Here is a 19,786-nt window from a genome sequence, read left to right on the forward strand (position 1 = left end):
GGTCTGTCCTTCAAGGATGAGGAAAGGGGTGGTGTTTCTGAGGAAACGAATGTCTCTGAGACACTTCTGGAATTGGCAATCCCCTACAACTTTCCTAGGGGCATGTCCCAGGGGACAATAAAAGGGAGACAAACAGCCCATTCTGGCATGCTTTTCAGGATCTCTCACTCCAAACAAGACAGTCTGAGAGGCCTGGTAAAAATAAATATGGCTTAGCACTCCTGGCACAAGAGCAGTTTCTGACAGCCAAGACTTAACTCACCCTAGGGGGTGACCCAGCCAGGGTCATGCATGAAGTTCATTTCTCCCTATTGATATTCCCAGTGACTCACAGCAGCCTGGGATTGCTCTGTGCACCAGAACTGTGCTGAACCATGGAGGAGGAGGACTCGGGATGCACACAGAAAATTCAGTCTCTTGAGCCTGAGTCAGACAGGGACAGCCAGCTTCCCTGTTCCTCCTCAATCCCAGAAAAACAACACAAATCATGCCTTCTGGAAAGGAACCTGTCTTTTGAATACAGAGCGGAAACTGTTTATAAATTCTTAATCCCCTGACATTGAAAGTATGGTGACTGCCTGTTCTGGATTTTTTGGGGCAAATGTATTCATTATACCACATGTCCTTAGTTTTCATTGTGGGAAAAAAAAATGCTCTCCAGAATCCTAAGGTCTTCCTCAACAGGTCAAAAAGCAAGTCGTCGTAAGCAACGTATATTGAAACCTTGAGACCGACGAAGGCTGCATCAAAACGTTGTGGGGAGGAGGGATTGAGAATCAGCCTCTACTTTTTCACCCTTTTCTCCTTGGATTTTAGGCTAAGATGACATAGGCCTTAAAGGTTGACTTTTTCCTAGCAGTAAGATCAAGTAAGCCTGACCTGACTCGACTGCCGCCTTCAGTCGGCAAAAAGAACTACATACACAGAAAATGCCTCATGGTATTTGTTACCATGGTGACGTTAGTTCAACATTTCATCTGCATAAAAATTTTAGGCAAAACAGAATAGAGAAATACTGGCTAAGAAGCAGTTAACAACGCATTTTTTCCTTGCTATTGCAAAGTTAATGTTAGCTTTGGTCAAAGATGGTAATTTGAAGTGAAAGCCTTTGAAAAATTGCAGACGAGCGAGGATGAAATGGCAACCAATCCATTGGAGAAATCTCCCAATATCCTCTTTGCACTGTAACAAATTACTCTCCCCTCAGCTAACATGGCGCATTTGGGGCTTCCTCATTCTATTTACTAGTGAGAAGAAAGTGGTTTAACAAAATTGAAGATGATCCAAAGCCAGAAACTGTTGGCATACCAGCTTGGAGGGAAAAGCGATATACAGGACTCTAAGGAAGTTGGGGACTTGGACAAAAGTAGCAGGACAAGATTCAACCTAGAAAATGGCAGGTGGTAACAAAATTAATCCACATTATTAATATGCACTGGGGAGAGGCGTAGGCCACAAAGCTAAGACAAGAGAGGAATTTATAACTTTATGTACTAACCCAAAGGTTAAATATTGCTAGAAGGCCCTAGAGACTGAAGCTGGGAGGAGGCTGAGGTCTCTGAGAGAATACAACTGCAAGCGAGGGCTTACTTCCTTACCCCCTTCCTTTCTTGCCAGGATCTTAAAGTCAAAGAAGGTGAAGAGGCTAACTACGCTGATTTACAAAGACAGCCAGGAGGAACTACGTCTGGGCCAATTCTGGACGTCCGAGCGGGGGCGACAGGACCCAGACAACCACCTCAGGAAACGAGTAAACGAAAAGGGGAGGTCGTAGAATTATTTAGCTCTAGAACAACGCTGCCTAGGCGGGGGTGGGGGGAGGGGTGGAGAAAATCTCAGGAAAGGAAATTTGACAGTGAGAACGCTAGTTAAGACACAGCACTCCAGGCCCCCGATGCCCCTTGTTTGATGTCCATAAAGACCGAGAGGATTATGCATTAGCAAGCCTTGTGTATTCTGAGACATCAATAAAGTCTGGACTTGGGGCCGGTAGGGGGGCCGGGGTCACGTCCAGGCGACTTGGGTCAGCCTGGGTGCACTTCTCTGGCACAGAACTAGAGTGAGCGGGATCCGAGAGTTGCTGCTAGGATAAAACCTTTTCTAAGTTAAGGACTTTAAAGCAGTAGTACTGGGGAGAGTGAAGGGGGGCTCTCTTGAGGGCTAGGAACGTGGGGGCGGCTTGAAGAGGAGCTGGGCCAGCGCTGCAGGCGCCGGCGGCTGGGGTCTGGGGACCGGGGGGCGGGGGCCGAGGGCGGAAAGGGGCCGGGCCGGCGCTGGGGGCGGGACCAGGCATGGTGGCCGTGGCGGGGGCTGCGGCGCTGGGGGCGGGGCAGGGCGGGGCGGGGCGGCCCGGCCCGGGACACCCGCTCCGGATCCACTGGTGGGGAGGCTTCGGCTTCTGCAGCACTGGAGGCGGCAGCGGCCGGAGGGAGACTTGCGGGGCGCGCCCGCCACCGTGGACCGGGACGCTTCCCCTAGGGGACCCTCCGTCGACACCCTCCGCCGCGCCGTCCCGCAGGAGCCGGCGGGACCCCCGGCCGGCAGGGAGCGCCGGCGGCGGCGGCGGCACCATGAGGCGACCGTGGGGCGCGCTGCTGCTTGGCGCCCTGCTCTGCGCACACGGTAAGCGGCGCCACCGCGCCTACGCCGACCGGCCCAGCGGGAAAGTTTTTCCCTGGGTCCGGCCGCGGCAGGAGTCACCTCCCGAGGGCGGGACGGCGCAGGCTGGGGCCTGGGACCCCTCGCCCTCACTCCAAGCAGGAGCCCAGAGGTTGTGTTCCGGGGAGGGGACCGGGAGCTCCCACAACTCCTCCAGTCCGAGACGGGACAGCGGTGGAGGAGCACTCCGGGCTCGGGTCTGGGCCAGGCTGGGGGGAAGGTCCGAGGCGCTCGCTCGCCTTCCCTCGCTGCTCTTTGAAGAGCTGGGGTGCTTCCCTTTTCAGGTTTAGACAGGGTCTCTGTGTCTTTGGTGCGAATGAATGTGGGCGAAGAAAGGGAGGCGGGGAGGGATGGTCGCTAAACCATAAATTGTAAATAGCCCTCTTTTCAGGGGCTGGGGGTCTCGGGCGGATTGCGGAGAGGCTCCAGAGGAATCTGAATACTTGAGCTCTGGGGATTCCTCCACTCGAGGAACAGTTCCTTGGACCCCGGACCATGCTCCCGCCGAGGGTCCTTGGGCACTGCCTGCTCGCAGCATCTTCACTTAGTGGTGTTTTGGGTTCCCTCTCCTGGTTGTGACCAATCAGCTTCCTGCCCTGGATCCTTCCCGGAGGGGGGGAGGGGGAAACAGGGTTGGAAAAGGGGCAGAGGAGGGACATAGGGAAGAAACTGCTGGAAGGCTCCCGCAGATCCGCCCTGGCCGGGATAGCTGGGCGGGTATCACCGAACCTCAGAAGGCAGCCTCGCGGCCCGCGCGGTGGCCCTCGGGGAAGCTGGAGGGATGGCAGCAGGACTGCTGCTTCATCTGCTCCTTATTAATAACTTGTTTGGTACCGGTACGCAACTGGTGTGTGTGATTAGGGCTCCAGTGGAATCTGTTTCTCCGCAGCCGGCTAGGACCGTGGGTGCACTCCGTGATTTAGCAGCTGCCTCTAGTTTGTGCCCAAAGATCAAAGAACTTTGATCTTTGAATCCCAACCCTATTCACCCACCGCTGTTCAGCCGGGGGAGACACGAATCTTCCCATTCTCCCCGCTGCTGGGATGAGGCGGTGGGGTTCAGAATAATGGGGTCTGTAGACCACGGCCTTGAGCCAGTTCTTTAACGTAAAGGGAGCTCGTGTGGAAATAATGCAAATTTCGGAACTTGCCTGGCGGGGCGTGGAGATGCCTGAGCACTTGTTTTAAAGGTGTTTACCTCCCAAATCCAAAACAGAGTTCTCTTGTCTGTTATTTAAATTCCCCGTGGGTTTTAAATGACTTTTTCCATGCCCACTCTAACCCGACCGAGCTCTTAACTCTTCCTCTCGGAGTAGTAGCCTGGGCGACCCACGTTCCTCTTTGCACCGTGCTCTCCCCCTCCCGAGCTCTCTCCTAGAAGGTTATTTGCAGCCTCTCTGGCGTGTCGGGACAGCGGCCCTACTGGGGTAGGAATGTAGCTGCTCTTCCCACCGCATGGGCCCCTTAAAGGGACAGCTATGCTTTTTGGGGGCTTTTCCCCTTCGGGCTGCAAGGGAAGAGGATGGAACTTTCCTCTCGGCCCCCTGGAGGAAGTTTTGAAAAAGATCAAGGGAAATGGCACGGCACTGAAAAAAAAAAAAGGGCCAAAACGGATACCAACAAAGCCAGAGAGGAGATTGTCGCCTTCTGCCCTAGGGAAAGGGGAGCTGGAAGGTTCCGGGCTGAGACTGGCCAAGAGGATTTTATCGCTCCAGAGCTGTCAAAATTGCCTAACACTACATCTGCATTGAGAACGGGGGTAGAAAATTATGTATATTTTATGCTTCACAGAAGAAGGTTGGGAGGGTTCTGGGTAACTATTTGGGTTCTTTTTAAGGACAAAATATTTAATGGAAACTTCTAAGCATGGCAGGCTTTCTGTGCATGTGAATAAGGACACTCCATGGCACCAAGATCTAAACTTCGCCTGGCCTGATACTGAGCCATCCTCAGAGGCTTGGAGGGGACAGATTCATGGTTCATCAACCAGTGAGACTGAGCAGTCGCTCAACCAAAAATATCACCACAAGGATCCCGCACTATGTTCCAGGGGCTCAGGGAGAAGACAGTGTGTCATAGTAGATCAGTTAGGCAGATCTGACCTCCGCTAGGAATGAATTCAAGACAATAAGATATGAGGTGCTCATTTGGATGCTGCTAGTACTTGGGGCTTTTCCTAGAGCCTGTGGGATTGGCCTGAGCCTATATAATACTCCAACCTTAAAGATTTTGGAAGGGAACTTGATTGCTGGTAATAGCCCTGGGTATCTGCCTATTGAGGGTTGACGTGAGGCCTCAGACAATCCACCACCATTTGAAGTGTGGAAACCCTGTTTGTCTTGGAGATCTCTTCCAGGTAAGCTTTGGTAGATAGAGGGTTATATCTGAGGATGAGTGCAAATGAGTGGAGCTGAGACTGGTTTCTTTTCCATCTGGTGTTGTCATGGTGCTTGGTTGACCTTGTCCCTGATCTTACTGGACTTGTGAAAGATGCTTGGCTTGTCACTGACTTTGGATTTCCTCTTCTGTCCCCTGTTGCATATCAGATAACATCTTTGGGACTGGCACATGGTATTAAGAATGACAGGTGCAAGGGAACTGAGTATGACCATGGCTGATACAGAGCACGTTGGGCATGTCCATATTCTGGGCCAGCAGAGAACACAGGAAATCACAAAGGACAGGATATTTTACACGTCTTTCTCATTCTTTCTATGGATTGACTGCTAATCTTGATCCCTAAGAAGAAGGAAAATGGGAGAGACTGGCTATGTTGCTTCTCCTTTGAAGAGAAGATTCATTCTACGGGCTTCCAAAATAGGAACAGAATTTTGGAGACTACTTTAAAAAGTAGTCTTGTCTTTTTTTGTGATTGGACACATCTCATAATTTCGAGACAGTTCCATGCCCATGGCTGACTAGGTCTGTTAGCCTGTTCCAGCCACAGTCTCTACATTCCTTGACGCAGTTTAGCCATGAGTTTTGTCACAGTTGCCTGGACATGGGGCATCTGGCCCCAGACTGTGTCTGGATTACCATCTCAGCTTCAGCATTGGAAGACCTTTTCCCCTTCTCAGCCTGGTGGGATTCAATATCCCAGGAAAGCCTTCCTGCCAACTGGTTGGCTGGCAGAGCCAGGCTTTGGCCCTATAAATAGCTCTGGTGAATGCCTGTACTTGCCTCTCTCCTTCCAGCTTCGAGCTGACAGGGTCAGTTCCTTCTCCCCAGCACACTCAGGAGCATTCCCTAAACTGGGCTCTGCACCCATTCATTTGTTCATTCATTCCCCAGACACACATTTGTCAAGTGCTAATCTAATCACTGCATACATAGCTCTGTGATCAAGAAGCAGAGGCAGGCCTGGGTTTGAATCTTGGCTTCGCCACATCTTTGTGACCCTGTACAAAACACTTTATCACCCTGAACTTCGGGGTTCATATCTGTAAGTGGGGGGCGGGGGTAGAGTAGTAATAAATTATCATGTGAGGATATTGTAAAAATTAAATGAAATAATAGTATGTTCAAACCATTCGGCACAGAATCTGACAACTACTCTGTTACCACAGGTCTGGGTAAATGTTAGTTGCTTGTTAGCATGCTTGCAGAAGTGGATTAGAGACGGTTCTTGCCTTTGGACTCGGGGAACCAGACAACCGTAGTTATACTACAGTGTCATGTGCTAAAATGGAGGCTCAGCCCTTCATTTCAGCTGGTTTTTTGCTTTCTTTTTTTAAAGATCTTGCCCTTTCTTTCCCCCCTTGAAAACCTAATGAAACCTAAGCATATTTCCATCCTGTCCACACTTCAAAAAAGAGATTAAGCGATACCATGAGTCTAGGGGGCCCACTCTGCCTTAGTTCTCCTGGGAGAGGGCCTGGGATGTGGGGCTTTCCTCTGAGAGCTTCCCTGTTAAAAGCATTGTGGTCAGGGATGCAGCCAGGCATCTCACCCTAAGGTTGCTGTGACCCGGGGTGAGAGGTGCTGGCTGAGGTCTCTTGTAGCTGGAACAGTTTAGAATTCCAAGCTCTCCCTCCCACTGGCCTGGGAAAGGAGTCAGGCCCCAGAGCTCATAAGATAGTAATTGCCCCAATTTGGGGGCCGGGCGTTGGGGAGCTGCCTTCCTTCATGACTACTGTCTTCAATCAGGAATCCTGTCAGCGTGCAAGGATAATTGATTCAGGTCTCAAGCCCAAGACTCGCTCCTCCCTCCCCCCACCCAGCCCCCAGCTCCTCCACCCCCAAGTTTGACCCCTGTTGTCTCTTTGTTTCTTCCATTTAAGTTGGTGCCAGAGATGTGATGGTTTTGGGGGCTGCGGAAAGTTGACCATAACCAAGAGCAGCCGTTCAAAAGAGCTGATTCTCTAGCTTCCCTGGCTGTCGTTTGACTCCATTTTCTGTTCTGCATTTTTGATTTAGCAAGAAGCAAACATCCTTGGTGCCCTTGGGCACCTCTTACGCCCTTCTGAGCAAACTTTATTCTTTCACGGCACGTAGGCATTCCCATCCTTGCTCACAGCTGAGTGGATTGCCTGCAAGCTTCCCTAATGCTCTGCTCCCCTGCCCATTCAGGTTAGAGTGAGAAGGGGAAGGGCGCTGCCTGAGCCCCAGCTGGGAAAAGCCTTGCCGGAGACTTGGGACTCGCTGCAAGCCCGGACATGGCCTACAGGAGCTCCCCCCTCACCTCTGTGCTGAGCCAGGGAAGATCGGAGTTGTGAGCAAAGCCGGAAACAAAAGACTGGGAGCAAACCTCCCATCTGGCTGAGAGGCAGCACAAAGGTGCTGCTGCATAATTTATCACCGGAGGTTTTCTGGGGCTGGGAAGCTCCTGGCTCCAGGCAGCACCTTTTTGGAGGAGAGGGTCCCTCCCCCTGTCCCATCTGGGTGTAGGGCCAGGCAGGTACAGATTAGGGTATTGGGAGAAACACCTGATTAGCACGTGAAATAAAGAAGCTTTGAGGTTGGAAGCACCTCCAGGGATCTCTCCTCGCTCTGCAGCTCCGCTTCCTGCCTGGCCTGCAGGGCAGGGGTGGGGGGGAAATGCTCCAAATGTTCCCTTCGTTGGCCCCAGCCTTGGGAACCCGACTGTCACCGTGGCATGGATGAGGACAAGAGATAGTTTCACTGTTAGGGACTACAGCCTTCTGGAAACCAAATACAGATGCCAGGTTCTAATATCCATAAGCCTAGTAAATAAGAAAGGGGATTTCCCTCCTTTTTCCACTCCCCTGCCACACTCACTGTCAGTTTAAGTGAGAAATTTCAACCACAGGTTCAGAGAAGCAGTAAAAGTGAATGACTTTAAAATATACCTCCCCCAAATGAGAATTTCTGCTCCTCTGGGAGTGATCTCTGGTGACCATTTTTGCCCAACAAGCTGGGGACATGTGGTCTAAAAATTACAAATGTATTTCTGGGGCATTTCACATTTGTGAGTCTTTTGCTGTATTGCTGGCACTCCAAGTGTTAGCGTGTTTTATCACATTTACTCCTCACCATATCCTTATAAGGTAGATTCTGTTAGATTCCTGTCTTACAGATGGGAAACTAAGGCTTAGGCCATTTGCTATCACACAGCTAGTGAGTAACTGACCTAGGATTTGAACCCAGAGCCTAAGCTGTTAACTCTCTAATCCATACTACCTCTTAGAATAGAATCTTTTGTATCTAAGCTATACCAGAATGTCTTGGTCGGGACTGTCTGTATTTTATCTTAGATTGCCCTCTCCTCTGTGTTTTCAGTCTTCATCGTCTCAGGGAATCCCAATTCTCATAATTCTTTATGAGAATTACCTTTCAGGTGCTTCTTGATGGAGTGAGGCTTAAAAAAGCTCCCAGAAGGGGAGATATGGTTTGTTGCTCCCTGAAGCCACATGTTACTCTGTGGACCTGGGGTTTTGAGATGTAAGGGGAGAGGAAAGCAGTACTTTGAGCAGCCCCTCAGAGAGCACAGCCACATTCAATCCCTGTTGGATTTGTGAAATCTGTTGACTAAGCTTCTAGGCAGGGTAAGAAGCCTGTATGGCGATGTAGCTACGTTACTGGGTTGAGAGAGAGGACACAGATGAAGATGATGGGGTTGATAACAACAACAACCACAAAAATAATAGCTGCTTATGTGTTATGTATAATAGCTACTTCATATGTATTATTTCATTTAAACCTCCCAGCAACCTTATGAAATAGGTACTATTATTACCCCCGATTCATAAAAAAGGAAACTAATCCATTTCTAAATTGCTCTGTAATTTAGGTTCTAAATGCTCTTTTCTATGTTTGCCTCCTAAGAATTGGTTGATGATAAATTAGGTAAGGATAAAGGATACCATGTACTTCAAGCTCCCCCAGAGAAGGGCAGTAAAGCAGGACTCTTGCCACAAGACTCTCTCCCACCTCTTCCTGTGGTCACTCATGCCACCAGCTTAACCCATGGGAACAGCACTGCAGCTTGGTGCACAGTTGGATTTTTCGACATCTCAAGCCCTGAAATATTAGGGCTTAATCATGGGGTGGATGGATAAGACAGTCTGGATGAGTCAAATTCTATAATAGCAATAGTAGGTGCTACCATTTATCAAGAGCTTAGTATATGCCAGGCATTATGCTAAGGGCTTTTTATGAATTAAGTAATTCAATTCTCATAATATCCATGGGAGGTAGGGGCTCTTATTATCCCAATTTTCCAGATGAAAAACTAAGGTATAAAGAGATTATACCTGGTCCAATGGCCAGGAATTAGCTTAGTTTTGTTTCCATGTTCTTAACACTATGCTCTTCTGCCTCATAACTTTGGAAGCTGACCATTAAGGACTTCTTTTCTGTGTTTAAAAGTGGCAAGAGAAGGCTGACCTTGTTGAGACCAATAATCATGTGATTTGTGGTATCACTTTAGAGAGGGCCCACTAGGAGAAGACTTTATCAGATAGATTTTCAAACCAGGTAAGGCTGGCCTCTAGGGATCTAGGGACAGAAATAAGGAGAGTCACGGCATGTCAGTATCACAGCTTGATAATACAGCCAGTGAAAGGAACTCTTGTTGGAGAAAGGAGTGAACTTAAGCTGGATAGAACTAGGAAGCCACCTTAAAAAGAAGATTCCTGTTTTCTTGAGTATAGGGTAGGTAGGAAATAACCACTTTTATTTCTCATATTCTGGGCTTCTCTTTTCCTATGACTCCCAACTGTCACAAGATTCTAATGGAATGTGTCATTCATTCATTTCACAAACTTACATTGATCATCACTACGTACCAATCCCTGAACTGTGCACTGAATACAAATACAAAGCTCTATATCATACAATTCCAACCATCAAGAGGCTTCTGGTCTAGTAAGTGAACAATGGTCCCACAGTGAGCTAAATGCTACCGTAAGAGGAGACACCAAGGGCCTCTGGGGCACACAGCAGGGGCTTTCAATTCAGCTGGGGCTTTGTGGGTCCAGGTGGGGCAGCATCCTGAAAGGGTTCATGTTCTGGCCTCCTTCTACTGCCAGCCATTTACCTTGTTTGGTATTGGTTCCAATGTTTTCTGTGCAGGCTCTGTCCTCTCAAACAGTGGCTGTATAGCTACCCGAGTCTCTCCAGACTGCAGGTATCTCTTGGGTGAGACTAGATTCATTTCCATATGGCTTTTGGCTGTCACCCCTTTCAGTTGTGTCAGTCTTGTCTTGCTGCATGGACTTCCCTTTCAGTGAGAGACGCTTACTGAGTAAGCTGCCCAAGGAGCTGACATCAGTGGATTGGTCCCTTGATTGGCCTGGATGTAGTTCAAAGTCATTCCAAATAACTTATCCTCATTAAATAAGGTTTATATCTTCACCGTTGCTGCCAGTTGTTAGGAGAAGAGAAGAGAGCTTTGGTATGTTATGAAATAAAACATCCTTCACTTAGATGAGTGATGATTCCTCCCTTTCCCATTGTAATCCCTTCCACGTTGGGGTAGCTGTCATATCCCAACACTCACAGAACACCCCTTAAGCCTTCTCATTTCTGGTTCAACTTGAAAAAGCTGCTCTGTAGCTGTGTATAGTCACTGTACACCTTGGGCCTCCAAGTGACAGGTGTGGTCCACCTTGAGCTGAGCTTTCTGTGGAGCGATCGGGAGCAGTGCCTCTCTTTTTTTTTTTTTTTTTTTTGCCTGTGCCTCGTGACTTGTGGGATTTTGGTTCCCTGACCAGGGATCGAATCTGGGCCCTCAGCAGTGAGAGCACAGAGTCCTAACCATTGGACAGCCAGGGGAATTCCCAGCAGTGCCTCTCCAACTTGAGTGTGCATCAGTGGGAAGCTTTATTGAAAGTCCAGATTCTGAGATCATATTAAGGGAAGAATATTGGTCTAAGGGTCCGAATGGGGCTGCCATCCTGGCTCTCCTACTCACCCCATGACCTGGACCAAAGTAGGTGATCTTACCAATTAAATGGGTAGTCCTGTAATGATTAAATGAGAACGCAAGTGTGTATGCAGACGTAGCTTGCAAACTGTCAAGAAAAACTGCAAAACATAATCATTTGTTGTCTAAAGCCCTGCCCTTTTCTGGACCAACACAGTACCGAGGCACTCTTTCGAAGGGCTAGGGTTCCATACTCTCCTTGCTTTACTACTTTACCTTAGGGCAAGGGAAATTGGTCTTTAGCCTCAGCAGTAGCCAGGAGAGGTCACTGCTTGAGATCCATAAACTCACTGCACATTTGCCAATCCAGAATGCAGAAAGAAGGACCCCCAAATCCCAGTGTTATAAATCCCCTTTTTTGATCTCAGGGTATTGGAAATTCTCATAATAGCAATACCACTTATTAGGAGGCAGTATTCATGAAGAGATTAAGAGCAGAGGATCTGGAATTGACCTGCCTGTGTGTGAATGCTGGCTCCAACCCTTAGTATCTGTGTGACCTGTCAACAGACTTCCCCTCCCTGTGTCTCAGTGTCCTCAACTGTAAGGTGGCAATAATAATAACAGTGCCACTTCCCAGGGTTGTTGAGAGCATTCAATGATGTGGCATAAAAAAAGCACTTAGAAAAGTATTTGGAGGGCACATGGTAAGTACTCAGTAAATGATGGCTGTATTTTTATGAAGCTTTTGCTGTGTGCCAGCCCTGCGCTAAGCAGTCTGCATGGATTATTTAATCTTTACAAAACCCTTTGTGGTAGAACTGTTGTTATTCCCATTTTATGGATGAGGAAACTGAGACTCAGAGGCATTAAATAACTTGTTCAAAGCTGTAGAGTTAGTGTAGAACCAGGACTTGAACTCCAGCCTCTCTGACTCAAGAATCTGTGTTCTCTCACGTATTACACTGTGTCTGGTAGTGTAAGCAGATGGGCGTTTCCCTGCTTTCCTTCCGAAGAAAGCAGTGAGAAAGTGGTCAGATGGCTGAGATTTTGGTTAACCTCCCAGGAAGGCCCTATGAGCACATTACCATGTATCCTAAAAGCTGAATAACTTGATGATCAGGGATAGTGAACACTTTGGGAGGAGGTCTTTTCCATGTTGAATTGCATTAGGTTGAAGGTTCCATGCCCTTTGAGGCCACGGTAGCTTGCAGTGTGGCTGGCAAATAGCTTTCAAGGCCAGAAGCACAGCTGAGTGTTCTAACTGAACACTTCTTAAAATGAAGACCGCGTTTTGCCACCCGCAGTCATTTGTATCCTTTCTTCACTCACCATTCTTTTAGTTAAGAAGGGTTAGAAGCTGTCCTTTATGATCACAGCCAGGACTTGAGTGAAAAGGCAGAATTCCACCTCCCAGGATCCCAGAGGGGCAGCAGTTGTCCAGAAGAGCTGGGGTTTGGAGTATAATGTGTCTGTTTACTGTATGAACACCCAAGCCAAGAGTTTGCCTGTCGCCGGCTGCCTGACCTTCAGATGTTGCTCTGACATGCAGGAAGTCATGACTCTTCAGCAACTAACTTGATGCCCACTGGATGGAATGCTTTGTTCCTGAAGTCTGCAGGGGAAACTCAGGACTTCTGCTATCACTCAGCCAAAAGGGGGCCGGGGGGAGGCTAAACAAAACCCTGAAGGCTCCGCTTTTACCTTGTGGATTCCTTTTGACTTGCATGCAGCCTGAAATGCTGCTGTCCTTGATCTCCTGATCCTCGTACTGAGGTTCTTAAAATCAAGGCCTTTCGGAAAAAGCTAGCCCCCAAATCCTCATGCCTGCACACCCCCAGCATGCATTTCTGGAGCATCCTTGGTGTTCCCAGGCAGGAGGTTAGCCTCTTTCACATTTATCTTCATGTCCAACCCTTGTGGCTTTTTGTACACACAAGGAAACAGGCTAAGGGGCTATGGGATTCGTACAAGGGGGCACAGCTGGTCAGTAGGACCCAGCTCTGTGCGCTCCAGGTCCAGTGCTTCCTCCTCCTCTCCCCCCAGTGCCCCCTCTTCCTCTCCATTCTTGTCACCCCCTTACCCTGATCTCCTCCTTGGTGTGGCCCCGCTCCCTGCTGTGCGTGGCTAGCAGCATTTCTCAACCTCCGTTGACATTTCAGGCTGGATAACTTCTTTGTGGTGGGCGCCTGCCCTGTACATTGTAGGATGTTTAGCAGCATCTGTGGCCTTTATCCTCTAGATGCTGCCGGTACCACCAATCACAACCAAAACGTCATCATGCATTGCCAAATGCCCCCAATCTTCAACTGAGGCCAGTCTTCAATGAAGGAGAAAAATCATCCCTCATTGGGATGACTTTTAGCTTTATTCTTAGCCTTATTCTTCCTCTTCACCATTCTTCCCCGAGAAAGAGGTCAGCGTGTTGGTGGTGAGCCCCATGGCATGGAGTCCTCTGGAATACTTAGTCATTGCTCTTTCATCCCAGCCAGAGTTCCCTAAAGCAGTGCCTATCGCTGTGATGAGCTGGTCAAACTTACAAAAGTTCCTCAGGCTCTGGTGCCCAGGGTCTGAGTGAAAAAAGCCCTCATCCCTTCTCAGTGCTCTCAGAACAGGCCCAAGAGGATGGGACTGGGTCTTCAGTGCTTCCCTGGGAAGAATCCTCTGTCCTGTACTTGCAGAGAGATCTGGAGAGACAGGAGTGCTGGGCTTGGAGTGGGGCCTTCCTATGAGGTATAGAGATGCTGCCCCTTTCAGATGGATTCCCGTGGCTTCTGCAGGAAATCCTGCATCTTTTCTAGGGCAGCTGATTCCCTTAGCATGTGGAGGGGGAGGGCAAGGCCTCAGTTGAAGATCGGGTGAAAGCTGTGGTCCTTCACTCCAGAAACGTACACTTTGCCTGTCGTTTCAGGGGTTCACAGATACCAAAGGTTGGCCATCCCTCCCATCCATTTGCAGGTTAGGGGCCCTTGCTTTATGCTTACACTTATCCTTGGGGTTGAAGTGGAGAGGGAGGGGTCTTTGGCTCCCCTTTTGCTTTTGGTGGGAATAACAGTCCACCCTTTCATTCTGGGCCCTAAACCCTAAGCTGGCTTGAGTAATATAATACAAGGTGAGGATGTAGTCAAGGAGATGAGCCGAGAGAGAAGCTGGGCCCTGTAAACAGGAAAGGAAGCGGGATGGCAATTCGGGAGCTGACTCCTTCCCTGTTCCAGCCCAGCCTGAGGGCAAGGCCCAGCTGAGGGGAGGAAAGGGAGGAGAAAGCAAGCGGAGGAGATGAGCAAGGGAGAGGTGACCCCCTTCTTTCCCAGCTGCAGCAGCCCAGCGGGTTAGATGAATGCTGGGAGGGGGGAGGGTGACCCTGGCAGAACCCTTTGTTCCAGCTGAGGCTGGAGCGGGGGCACCGAGCCATTCACACGCCATCCCAGGGCATCCTGCTGGGCACGCTGGGGAGGGGGCACAGCAGCCGGTCATGGGACTTGGCCAGGCAGATAGCTGGATGCTCAATAGGGAAGCCTAGCTGCGTGCTGCGGAGGCTGTGGGAGGGGCTGCTTCTGCCATCCTTCCTCCAGGCTGTGGCCGGTCCCGCAGACCAGAAGGCCCTGACTGGTCCCAGTCGCTCTGCCCTGAGGCAGCCTGGTCTCCCGGTCCCGCTTCTCCTGGTCACCCTCCTTAAAGCGAGTTCTAACTCAGGGACTCACAGCAGCGCCTGTTGCTCCCTGCTCCCTCGTGTGATTTCTTATCCCTAAGGGGGCTCCAGCATTTTAATTCCACTCTTATTTCTTGTTCTCCCTGGCCAATGTCCTGGTCCTGGATAGAGGCAAAGGCATCCATAACTCCACCTACTTTTGGAGGGAAGGATATGGAAACCTTTCAACGTCGCCCATGCTGTCCCTGGCTCCCCTTCCTCAAGACCACCAGCCCTCTAGGTGGCATCATTTGTCCCTGGGCCTTTGGGGGTGTGTGCAAAAAAACCCTGTCATAGAAGGGATACTGGACTGTTTGTGAGCCCAAAGTCAGAGGGTATCTTCTTGACCATTTGTGCCTTGGAGGAGGGGGAAGGCACGATTATATGGTCCACACCTCCCTGCAGCATCACTGTGGCCTCCTAGGTGACGGTGCTCCTAGACTTGGCTTCTCTACCTTGCCCCCCTGGAATGGGCTTTGGTTGCGTGGGAGCTGAGCCCTCACTGGTTCCTCTTCCCTCTTCCTAGGCCTAGCCAGCAGCCCCGAGTGTGCTTGTGGTCGGAGCCACTTCACGTGTGCAGTGAGTGCCCTCGGCGAGTGTACCTGCATCCCTGCCCAGTGGCAATGTGATGGAGACAACGACTGCGGGGACCACAGCGATGAGGACGGATGTAGTAAGAACCTCCCCATGGGACGCTGGGAAGTGGTAGAAGGTGTGAGGGAGCAAGGACAGGTGTGATGGCCTGTTCTGTGCATCAGCTGTGTCAGACGCAGAGTTGGACTCTCTCGAGGGTGACAGATATTAACAGATGGGTGGTTTCTTCACAATATATATGGCTTCAGCCCTCCCATATTTCCATGCATGTATGGCCAATAAAACAAACTTTGAAACAAGTACAGGAGAAAACATTTGAAATTACAGGTGGTCTCTTTAATTAAATAGATCTCTCTATTTATGTGAATGTGTGTATCTCTTGCATATTTGTGCATTTTAAAATGTGCATACTATACGTGGATGCCGAGTATTTCTGTGTTTCTTATGTTGGTATTCTTTGTAATCACACCTTTTCAAATAACATAAACTTTGTAAGAAATCACATATTCTCATGATAGTGTCGTAACATGCACAACAGGCTAGGGTATCCTGTCTTGGATATGTAGTAATATTACTCCTGAGCCAGTTACTTGTCTGGATTCAGGGGCGCAGTCTCCACCCTGCAGCACCTATATCTGAGGGAGGCTAATTAGTCTCAGAAGAGTGAAGCTGCAACCTGGACCTTATTAACCCTAACCAGTTTAGCTAATTGTGATGATGGTAAATGGCTCACTTTCATGTAGCACTTTGGAGGTGTCAAAAGACCTCGCTGAGTCAATTATAATTATCCCCATTGTACAGTCAAAGAACCTGTAGCTCAGAGAGGGTAACTGGTTTGTGTGATAAGTGATGAGTTCTCGAACTTGAAATTGAGCCCAGGTGTGTCAATCATCATTTGATAAGAGGAAATGGGGAAAAATACTTTTGTTTGTCTTTTCATGTTTTCCTTAACTGCTTTCCTAGTGGTTTTGAGCTCCTTGGGCTCTTCTGCCTTCTGAATCCCTGACCACCACTCCCTGAGAAAGCTCTGGCTTCTTAACTGCTGTTTCTGCTTGGTTCTCCATCAGCTGGGGGCAGGCGTAGGAGTCTGTGAGGAAGGACTGTAATTCAGACAGGGAGTTACCAAAGGATTTCTGGCCCGGTTGAGCCTGCCTGAGTAAGTGCACCAGACTGACGCTCGTTTCCCTTCTTTTGCGCGGACTCAGTGCTACCCACCTGCTCCCCTCTTGACTTTCACTGTGACAATGGCAAGTGCATCCGCCGCTCCTGGGTGTGTGACGGGGACAACGACTGTGAGGACGACTCGGATGAGCAGGACTGTCGTGAGTGCTGGCGGGGCTGGGCAGGTTCCATCAAGCTCTGCTGGGAAACAATTTTCAATCAGAGAATGATGCCACAGGGGCTTCCCTGGCAGTCCAGAGGTAGATACTTGGCCTTCCAATGCAGGGGGTACAGGTTCAATCCGTGGTCGGGGAGCTAAGATCCCACATGCCTCGCGGCCAAAAAAACCAAAACATAAAACGAAGCAGTATTGCAACAAATTCAATAGAGACTTGAAAATGATGCCCCAGCCTGTGGTCTTTGGCTCTTGTCCTTCCACCTCTTCTCTTGGTCAGATAAGCCCCCGGAGACAGCCACCTCCTAGGCTCCCTTGGGAAGCATCCGAGCTGCTTGGCCGCTCTGCTCTGCAAGGCTCTCTGCTGGGCTCCCAGGCGCTGGCCCCACTGCCTGTAGCAGCCTGACCGCTCTGTGCCCACAGCCCCGCGGGAGTGTGAGGAAGACGAGTTCCCCTGCCAGAATGGCTACTGCATCCGGAGCCTGTGGCACTGCGATGGTGACAACGACTGTGGTGACAACAGCGATGAGCAGTGTGGTGAGCGGTGCTCCAGGGAGGCAGGTGGGGTGGCTGGTGGATGGCATGGCCATGGGGAGAAAGAGCAGCAGGGGCTCTAGCACTGCCCGAACCTTGAACTGCCCAGGTGCCTGGAGCAGCTGGAGGAGAGCAGGAGGGGCAGAGCAGCCAGACCCCCCCGGAACCACAGAATAGGAGCCTGAGGCCCAGTCTCTCCAGGGCGTCGGCTTTCCCCTTGGGAGTCTGCACCGAATCTGTGGTGTCTTGCAGGGCCTGGGTCAGACTCCCAGGGGCAGTGAGGATGGGAGTCAGGGAGGATTGCAGGAGGGTTGCCGGTGGGGCTCCTGCAGGATTGTTGTCCCATTGCGTCCCCCCAGACATGCGCAAGTGCTCCGACAAGGAATTCCGCTGCAGCGATGGAAGCTGTATCGCTGAGCACTGGTACTGCGATGGTGACACTGACTGCAAAGATGGCTCTGACGAGGAGAGCTGTCGTGAGTGGCCCCAGAACTCAGGCTCTTGGGCTGGGATGGGGCAGAGAGCTCCATGCCATGGGCTGAGGGCCAGGCTGAGGAGTGCATGAACAGTGGGCAAGGAGTGTGGGTTCTTAAGAAGCGGCTCCTCCTAGGTTGAGCCAGGGAGGGAACAGGTTCCCCAGGTGGGAAGGGAGGTCTCCCTTTGGTCCACCAGAATATGGGAGTCTATAAGGGCCATCCCAAATGAAACCTGGTTTCTTTGTCTGAGCATCTTGCTCCTTTGAGGAGTCAGGGCCCCTCTCCTCTGTCCAGGACTGAGTGTATTCCCCTCCCCGCCCCTGCCCTCCTTCCAGCCTCGGCAGTGCCAGTGCCCCCCTGCAACCTGGAGGAGTTTCAGTGTGCCTACGGCCGCTGCATCCTCGATATCTACCACTGCGATGGTGATGATGACTGCGGAGACTGGTCGGACGAGTCTGACTGCTGTGAGTGCTCTGGCCAGCTGGGTGGGGGAGGGGAGGCCAGGCTGGGAGGAACTCCTGGGGTGGCAAGGCACAGGTGCCACCTGGGTCAGGAGCTCAGGGGACAAGCTTTTGGTTTCCCTGGTCCCTACTGAGCAAAGATAGAAGAGCCTGGGTGCTGGGGCTGGGGCTTTCTGGTCTGCCATGGGACACTGGGTGCAGGGACTAGCTAGAGACAGAAGCCTATCGTGTTTCTGCAGCCTCCCACCAGCCCTGCCGCTCTGGGGAGTTCATGTGTGACAGTGGCCTGTGCATAAACGCGGGCTGGCGCTGTGATGGCGACGCGGACTGTGATGACCAATCTGATGAGCGCAACTGCAGTGAGTGGGGGCGGTGCCGACGGCCTGGGCTGGAAGTAGAGAGAGGCCACCACCGGTAAAGCTTGAAGACAGTTAGGACAGGACCACCATGTACAGTCGTGTAGGTTGGGCATGGCCCAGAGGTGCTAGGTGCAAAGGATGCCAGTTCCACGGTAGACATATCTTCCATGATTCTGTAGATTTATATAGTCATCATGGCAGTTTCCAGCAGATGGCAGTAAAGTGTCTTGAGGAAAAGGCACCTTTTTCCAATTCCCACAGAGATGCCATATAGACCAGCTGTGACGCTGCTGTCAAGAAGAGTGGCGTGGGTGCTGGCATAAAGCGCATTTTGGGGTGTCTGGGTGGTGCTTTGGGCTGACGTGGGGCCCGGCTTTCATTAGACCTTTGCTTTGCCCAGCCACCTCGATATGTACGGCGGAACAGTTCCGCTGTCGGTCAGGCCGCTGCGTCCGTCTGTCCTGGCGTTGTGATGGGGAGGACGACTGTGCGGACAACAGCGATGAAGAGAACTGTGAGAACACAGGTAGAGTCTCCCAGGGGTACCCCAGACCCGTTAACCCATAGGTGGGTTGGAGGATAGGGGTGGGAAGAGGGTGTTACTGCTGCCTTTCCATTTGGGCCAAGGTGATGCTTTAGTCAGATCTTGCCCATGACCTGGATTTTCCCTGCTCTTCTCAATTACCAGTGTCAAATCCAGGTGCATCTGTTGACCTGCAGTCTCATGGCCTGGAACACAGTATCAGGGCTGGGAGTTTCAATGGCCTCTCACATATTAACTCACACATGGCTGGTGCCTGGTGCTCTGGCCTCGTGAGCAAGGACTGCTCTCTGGCTGACAGCCCCCATGCCCCCTCCCCTAGCCACACTGGTGCCGGACACATGGATGTGCTCTCATTCTGTCCCACACCCCTCACCATCCCACTGCGGTGTCCTGGGGAGAAAACACATGCAGACATTCAGCCAGCGCTGTCTGAGCTGTTTCCTGCCTTGGACCCCGACCCTCCCACCTTGAGTCTCATCTGTCTCCAGCTCACCCTAGAAAATGACAGGCTCCCAGCCTTTTGCTGACCCAAGCCCTGCCCTGATGTGACCTGGGTCTCCCTCCCTCCTTCCCCATTTTCCTCCCTCCCTCTCCAGGAAGCCCCCACTGTGCCTCGGACCAGTTCCTGTGTTGGAATGGGCGCTGTATCGGGCAGAGGAAGCTGTGCAATGGGGTCAACGACTGTGGGGACAGCAGCGACGAAAGCCCACAGCAGAGCTGCCGTGAGTGTCCCCCCGGGCGCGCCCACCCGTGGTTTGTGGCTGAGCCCCGCCCATATGCTTCAAAGAGAAGCCTCCCCAGTGACTCTTGC

At 51.0% G+C, this 19,786-nt stretch overlaps 1 protein-coding gene across 1 annotated transcript in view; it reads left to right on the forward strand.

Moving 5' to 3' along the window:
• Positions 1-2,376: 2,376 nt before the first annotated feature.
• Positions 2,377-19,786, forward strand: part of LRP4 (LDL receptor related protein 4) — a 51,797-nt gene continuing 34,387 nt past the window's right edge. The window contains exons 1-9 of the mRNA XM_004264072.3: positions 2,377-2,622; positions 15,198-15,344; positions 16,471-16,587; positions 17,025-17,138; positions 17,495-17,611; positions 17,947-18,075; positions 18,312-18,431; positions 18,832-18,957; positions 19,572-19,697. Coding sequence (XP_004264120.1) covers positions 2,571-2,622; positions 15,198-15,344; positions 16,471-16,587; positions 17,025-17,138; positions 17,495-17,611; positions 17,947-18,075; positions 18,312-18,431; positions 18,832-18,957; positions 19,572-19,697 — 1,048 coding nt within the window. The 5' untranslated portion in view covers positions 2,377-2,570. The remainder of the gene's footprint in view (positions 2,623-15,197; positions 15,345-16,470; positions 16,588-17,024; positions 17,139-17,494; positions 17,612-17,946; positions 18,076-18,311; positions 18,432-18,831; positions 18,958-19,571; positions 19,698-19,786) is intronic.

The sequence above is a fragment of the Orcinus orca genome, chromosome 8 (genome assembly GCF_937001465.1).
Source record: "Orcinus orca chromosome 8, mOrcOrc1.1, whole genome shotgun sequence".
NCBI lineage: Eukaryota > Metazoa > Chordata > Mammalia > Artiodactyla > Delphinidae > Orcinus > Orcinus orca.